At 35.1% G+C, this 7,841-nt stretch overlaps 1 protein-coding gene across 3 annotated transcripts; it reads right to left on the bottom strand.

The window, feature by feature from the left end:
- Positions 1–371: 371 nt before the first annotated feature.
- Positions 372–5,419, bottom strand: snapc5 (small nuclear RNA activating complex, polypeptide 5). 3 transcript variants are annotated; one of them, XM_055173838.2, is made up of 4 exons: positions 5,281–5,419; positions 4,588–4,703; positions 4,413–4,487; positions 372–1,321 (listed from the first exon to the last, which is right to left on the bottom strand). In XM_055173838.2, the coding sequence occupies exons 2-4, from the start codon at positions 4,675–4,677 to the stop codon at positions 1,148–1,150; spliced, it is 339 nt and encodes a 112-aa protein (XP_055029813.1). In that variant the 5' UTR covers positions 4,678–4,703; positions 5,281–5,419; the 3' UTR covers positions 372–1,147. The 3 variants fall into 3 exon arrangements, with proteins under 3 accessions (XP_055029813.1, XP_055029814.1, XP_073709717.1); XM_055173839.2 differs by having other exon boundaries at positions 4,588–4,745; positions 5,281–5,393; XM_073853616.1 differs by lacking the exon at positions 5,281–5,419 and adding an exon at positions 5,144–5,271.
- Between the last annotated feature and the right edge of the window lie 2,422 nt (positions 5,420–7,841).

Here is a 7,841-nt window from a genome sequence, read left to right as displayed (position 1 = left end):
GGAGTGTAATCACATTTTGCAACAGTAGACAAATCTTTAACAAATGAGGATTTTACACTGTAAGCAAAGTTAATGTTAGAGAGGCTGATACTCCTGTGTTTACTTCAACAATATAGCACATGGTGTGACAAATAAACTGACCGTAAATATTGTACGACAATCATCAAAATCAGTTATTGTTAAACGAATGCATTTATTTTCCAATTTGACACATTCAAGATCTAAGAATAAGATTTAGGAAAATAAGCCAATTCATTCTAAAGTGTAGTATGCAGATTGTTGACAAGTTATTTGGAAAGAGCTTAACTTAACTGTTATCTGTTACTTTACTTTATTAGAATATTGCTGGTCAACAGAAAACACACAGAGGCTTTTGATCATCGCATTCATGTTTATTATCATGTACCTGCTACAGAATCATGTAAAAATTTGACTCAAACATACTACATTTACATCAAGGCAAAGTACAATTCAAGTGCATCTAAAAACAACTATGGATATTCCAGAAAAATATCCAGATGCATCACTCGATTAAATATTTTCCAGTGCTATTCTAATTTATTTAGCACCTTCAAAATTGCAAAACAAATGTTTATGAAATCTCTAAGAAAACATAGGGACTCTGTATATTAACAATGCTTCATACGAAGTACAAAAAAAAACAGGCTCAGCAAGAACAATTGTCATGCTCATGCATACACACCACTTAATCCACACACTCACTTTTCTAAATAGAAAAACACTTTCGCAGGTTTACAACCTGAACACGTTTTACATCTATAATACTTATTATCATCTTTACAACCATAATGCATTCTATCTCAAAGCAATACAACACGATATGAAATTAGGCCTAAATATTACAGTATCACATGTTAATCACCATGAAATGTGATTGGTGCAAATCTTTAATGTACTTGTATTTAAAAAATACATAACAGTGCAGGATTGGCACAGTAAGAAGAGGAGTTTGTGCTACACATATTTGTTTTGGATGATTCTATATATGGCTGAACCAACAGTTTGTCTACAACAACACCAATTTAAGACCGAGAAAGAGTCTCTTTTTCACAAACATCTTTCAGCATGCCAATTGTGCAGATTATAGACCTAAACATAGGACTTAATGATAATGTACTCTTTAAAGTCAGTAGTCATCCTCTTCCTCCTCATCTTCAAGCACCATTTCAAGATCATCATCATCTGCATCATCATCGTCATCTTCCTCCTCCTCTTCTTCTTCCATGTCGTAGTCAGTTTGAGCACCCAATACTAGTTTGGTCTGGTTGATCTCACTCTCATCATCTAGGTTAACTTCCTCCTGTGCACAACAAAACATAAATGTAAGTAATTTTAAAAGAAACGTTTCAATCGCAAAAGTAGTATTTTTACTCATTTTCATCTTGTGTCATCCACTATGTCTCATACTCCACGTCCTGTACTGGAATCTCATGAATGTGTGTCAGTCGTTACTGGAAGCTAATTATTTTAAGTGATCAACCGATACCAAGCATTTGGCTGCTTATGTGCCTGATAACCGATATGCCGAACCGATTTTTATTTACTGTTATAGTTCTGTTACTACAACACTACTGAACTGAACTGAACAAACCCTTAAAATAATAACAATCACTCCCTCTTTGCATACAAAGTAATAAATAGAAAAAAGAGTGAAGAATAATTCGCTGGATAATATTAATATCACTGGAATAATACATTGTCAGGAAAGTTACAAACAAAACAGCTTATATATCATTGCATTTCTTAACTGGTATTTTGTGTCAGAATAATTAATATCTTGTTGTTATAGCTTATGAAATGGCTGTTGACAAAGCTCTGTTTATCCATGCATTAACTGTATCAAACTGCGATAGCTCGCGGAGATAAATAAATAAATAAAAGTCCAGCGTGCAATTCTGAAAACGCCCACAGGATGGGACGTTTATCGGTCAATTTGATATTACAAAACTGATACCAGATAATAGCAAAATGCTTAAATATCGGGAAACATATGAAGAGTTTGGTTCCAAAACGCAATAAACGCCATAAAAAAAAGTTACCCCAAAATCAGTATTGTATCAAGTCTTAAGTATTTAAAAGTAAATTCTTAATTTTACGCAAAATACAATATCCACCATGTTATTCTGTCATCTCTTTTCCCTTTTTTCCCAAAACGCATTAAAACGCCACTCCTCCATTTCTGCAATCCTAGTTTTCCTCATCTTGAACTTCGTGATCAACAAACAAACAAAAACAAAATAATACTTTGATGGCATTAATAAACCTGTGGTGGTTTTCTCTGATGGGAAAGAAACGTAAGGCATCAACATCTAATAATTTACTTTATTGCATTTTGTGGAAGAAAAAAAAAATAATTTTTTATAATAAATCTTTGACAATCAAATTATGGATTTGAATTTTTTATGTTTTTTTTTTTTTTAGGTGAAAATAGTGGTTTTCTTGTCACTTTCTTGGTATAGAAAACACGTTTTACCGAAATTAGTCTAAATGGATTTGTTGCGTTTTGGAACCAAACTCTTCATATATTGGCCGATCTATAATTATTGTAGATTTTAAATATTGATATTTTCCTTGCAAAACTGCATCGAATGCCCCCAAAATGCCTTTATTAACCCACTAAAGCCATGTGGATTACTTCTGTCAAGGATGGTTGGACTGACTTTTTACTACCATTATAAAGCTTGAAACAGTCAGGGCATTTTCAAATATAACTCTGATTGTGTTAGTATCAAGTATAGCTTGAGGGCGAGTAAATCATGAGGTAATTTGAATTTTTGGCCTTTAAGAGCTTTCGGATGCAACACCTGTTGTTGTTAAGAGTCAATCAGGGACTATTTTCCAAAGGAAGGAAAAATATGTGATTTTACTTCATTGATACATACTTTTTCTTTATGTGGTAATCGATCGCTTTATAAAGCAATAAGGTACTCTGGGCTAGTGCTGTATCATGAATATGTCACAGCTAAAGGGGGTCGCAGGCACTCAGCTTCAGGTCGTGTCTAACACATAGACTGTAAAAAATATGGACGTAGTGTCCGTGACGTCACCCATAGGTTTGTGAAAAGCTTTTTAGAAGCCAATAGTAGGCGGGGCCTGTCGTCGGCATCTTGGCCACGCGTCACCGCGAGGTGGCTGGTTGCTGAAACCACGCCAGCCTAGCTCGACTCTAGTGACAGCAGTGCCAGTTCACCCGTCACTCAAGTGGTCACGCCCTTAAAGAAATATTCCATTTTCTTAAAAGAAAAATCCAGATAATTTACTCGCCACCATGTCATCCAAAATGTTGATGTCTTTCTTTGTTCAGTCGAGAAGAAATTATGTTTTTTGAGGAAAACATTGCAGGATTTTTCTCATTTTAATGGACTTTAATGGACACCAACACTTAACTCAACACGTAAAAGTTTTTTTTTACTGAGTTTCAAAGGACTATAAATGATCCCAAACAAGGCATAAGGGTCTTATCTAGCGAAACGATTGTCATTTTTTACAAGAAAAATAAAAAATCTGCTCTTTTAAAGCACAACTTTTCGTTTAGGTCCGGTCCAGCGTGACCTAACGTAAATGCGTAGTGACGTAGGGAGGTCACATGTAACATATATAAAACACAAATTTGCAGACCATTGTAAACAATAAACTGATACAAAGACATTAATTAGTATCAGTTGACATACAACAACGTAGGAACGGTCCTCTTTCAACACACTTGTAAACACTGGGGTGGAGTTTCGCGTTTGTCGTCTGTGACCTCTTGACGTCATGACGTATTGCGTGGGGTCACGCTGGTGCATCACGACCGGATCTAGACGAGAAGTTGTGGTTTAAAAGTGCATATTTTTTATTTTTCTTGTCAAAAATGACAATCGTTTCGCTAGATAAGACCCTTATGCCTCGTTTGGGATCGTTTATAGTCCTTTGAAACTCCGTTGAAAAAAAAGTGTTGAGTTAAGTATTAAATGTTGGGCTCTATTAAAGTCAATTACAATGAGAAAATTCCTGCAACGTTTTCCCCAAAAATCATAACTTCCTCCAGACCGAACAACGAAAGACATCAACATCCTGGATGACATGGTGGTGAGCAAATTATCTGGACCCTTCCTTTAAGAAAATGGAATATTGCTTTAATTATGCAGAACTTTAAAGAGTAATATAATTTAAACAGATGAGTAACAAAAAATTCACCACCGTCACAGTTGCAGTTTTCTACTGTAAAGTTGGGCATTTTAACATGGGGGTCATGGAATTGACTCCCTTATGGAGCCAGCCGATGAATTGCAGTTTAAGTCACATCCATATTGGCTTCATCAGAGAGTTTGGAAGGTTGCCCCTCGGTCTAATAACGCCTTTCAGCACAGCCTCTCATACCTTAGTGCTTATAAGTATTATAAGTATACCTCAGGTGCAGGGGCTTCATTCGTGTTCTCCTCAGATTGAGCACTGATCATTGACTTCAGGGTTCCCTCCTCAAACTATTAAACACAAGCAAAGTCAGTCAGTTTCCTGGTCGAAGAATCATTATTATAACACATGCTTTTGTTTTACTGGCTCTAACAATACACAAGTTGTTACCTTAAGTCTGTTGAGCTGATCTTGCAGCATTACTTTTATTTTCAGAAGAGTCTCCTCTTCCTTTTTGAGTTCCTGAAGGCGACTCAGCATAGTTGATGAATTTGTTTACAGCATTACTGTAAACAAGACCACAACAAGAGGACTTCAGTGACTACGACCTTAAGTCAGAGCATACATTAAGTTAATTGTTTGTATTACAGACAGACAAATATATGACTTGTAATGGCATAAATAACTTATTTTATACTTCGACTATTAAAATAACCAGTGTTAATATCGATCAAATTGTCGATGAGGCCAATAAAGTCATGTTTTAAATAATCTTTAGTTAATATAATATTTGTGTTGCGTTTGCTTTTGGTTGAGGAGTACATCATGTCCCTGATCTGATCTACTGCTTTACAGAATGCTGCAGCTGCTTATTCATTGGAATCGCGCTGCCAGACAAACTGATGCATTAGTTATATAGCTAACTCTTTATATTTAATTAGATGTTCAATAATCAGTTCATAATCTAAACCTTGTCTAATGTTTAAAAAGTCATGTCGGAACCCACCTTAATACTAACGTACTGTAACAGACACTAACAAAACAGGCAAGCAGGCTAGCGGAAATAAATACAATTACGAGCGATTTATTCCGTTAAGCATCACTCGTTTTTTAACCCCTACAAACAAGGAGTGCTACACTTACTTTATCGTCTCCACGCGCTCTTTATAACGTGTATAAATACGATGAAACTGATTCTTTATTATTTTCTCAACTCCAGCCTTAGCATTTGGCGCAACATGTCGCACGCACCACAATACGCATGCGCATATAGCACGTGAATAGCGCCGCAAGTTTGCAGTCTGTCTGAGTTATAGTTAATCTTTATAATCATATTTTTATTAACAAATAAAGGAAACACATCTCGTTGGGTTCCTATTTCTTAATACATTTTTTACATTTAAGAAAAAATGTATTTAATGCCACCCAACTCCAGGACCTACAGCACGTTAACACTCAGAACTCAGCGCATCAGCGACTCCCCGTGGTCAATTTGAGGAGATACACTTTTATATACGAAAGCCAAATCCTCTCTAAACATTAAAGGGGCATTTCAACAATACTTTTTAAAAATGTCAAATAAATCTTTGGTGTCCCCAGAGTACATATGTGAAGTCTTAGCTCAAAATTTCATATAGATAATTGATTATAACAAGTTAAAATTTACACTTTGTAGATGTGTGCAAAAATGTGTGCACGTTTTGGGTGTCATTAACATGCAAATAAGCTGATCTCTGTACTAATGGTGGCATGGTTGGATAGTGCATATTAAGGGGCGGTATTATCCCCTTCTGACATCACCAGGGGAGCCAAATTTGAATTATCTATTTTTTCACATGCTTGCAGAAAATGGTTTACCAAAACTAAGTTACTGGGTTAATCTTATTCACATTTTCTATGTTGATATAATTGGGATCCAATTATAGCACTTAAACATAAAAAAGTCAGATACTCATGGTATCTCCCCTTTAATGTGACATTTTTAAATGTGATAACAAAAAACAGAAAATGAACGTGTTTACAAAAAATGATTCATTTTTTGAGTGTATCATTATTAATTTAAGATTGGGACACTAACAGAAAACACAGAGCAAATAGAAAAAAAGAGATCTGTTAACATCTGTTCCCCAAATATATTCTGTGCTGTCCTCACCTGGATATAGAGATGTTTGAACTGGCAGGTGCCAACTTTACAACACCAGGAAGCCTAATTAGTTTCAAATGTAATGCACCACACAAAAGCAAACAAACACATTGACTAAAGAAAGTTTATATTAACTTCTTGTTGTCTGGACTATTAGATGTGACATACTGTACATAGTGGTACCATTACAGGGCATTTGTCTTTTATTTAACTGCTTGTTTTAATAAAAGCATCAGTGTCAATATAGAAGCAGTGGATGCTCAGAAGTGGATCCAAGATTATTTCTACAGAACATTATTCATGAGGATTGTCTTTAAAAGTCATAACATATTGGGCACTGTTTAATGCATGTTTAGCATTAGTGAACTGGAATTACTTAAAAGACAAAAAGAATATCTGTGTGATAAACAAACTCAAACTCTATTTCCCCCATACGCAATTGTGTGGCATATAAACTAATCTTGCGAGCACCACCTGAAAACGGTTAAAACTATGCAGGGGTCACATGCAAAATTTGCATGTGGCCAAACAATTCACATTGAGGTGAAATTAAGAAAAAACTCATTTAAAGGAAACTCACATAAATCACAGATGGAACTCATTGACGTGAACAACATCTTAAAGTTCTCTTAATCAGTCCCTCAAAATGCCTATTAGGTTCTTTTATAGGATTCTTGAACTAAACCCATCCAGATGTGCACACTGATATACAGCATGTGAACACCACTGGACATCCTGCAGTGAACATGCTGGCCGAAGAGACATAACAGTCTGTTTCATCCATACAGGAAATCACTCTAAAATTAAATATTTAATAATAATAATAATAATAATAATAATAATAATATATATATATATATATATATATATATATATATATATATATATATATATATATATATATATATATATATATATATATATATATATATATTGCATAATATTTAAACATGTTGGCCACCCTTTTGGGCATATGCCTAAAAATTTCTTAAAAAACTAAAATATTTAGCATTGATTCACTAGCATAACACGTTTTCTTTTAGAATAGACGTGTAATTCAAGTTAATTAGATTATATGTATACACGACTATGCAATACATTAAAACCATTTATTTTTCTCGATCTTTTGGTGTTTCGTCGATTCTCATCAAACTTTCTTTAACGTCGAAGACCTACACCTGCTTATTGCATTTTCCTGCAATGTGCCCCCTCATTCTCATGAAAACAGCCAAAAACGCGTAAAGAACATAGACGACGCATACACTGGCTTAATTTGTGTAAAAACAAAAATCCTGTGTAAACTTATGAGGCTTCGACTTCATGCGGCGCCGCAAGAATTGACAGCCGGATAACGTCAAAGTACCGCGAGAGCGATTCGAAAAATCCTGAGGAGGAGTTTGCTTTTAAATTGCTCTCGCGGAAGTTTGACGTCATTCGGCTGTCGGTTCTTGCAGCACCGCATAAAGTCGAACAAGCCGTCAGAGTATGGTTCTCTCTCTCTCTCTCTCTCTCTCTCTCTCTCTCTCTCTCTCTCTCTCTCTCTCTTCTTTTTTTATTGAAT

Source organism: Misgurnus anguillicaudatus, chromosome 15 (assembly GCF_027580225.2).
Source record: "Misgurnus anguillicaudatus chromosome 15, ASM2758022v2, whole genome shotgun sequence".
Lineage (NCBI taxonomy): Eukaryota > Metazoa > Chordata > Actinopteri > Cypriniformes > Cobitidae > Misgurnus > Misgurnus anguillicaudatus.
The sequence above is the reverse complement of the archived record's forward strand: the minus strand, read 5'-3'. Positions and strand labels throughout refer to the sequence as shown.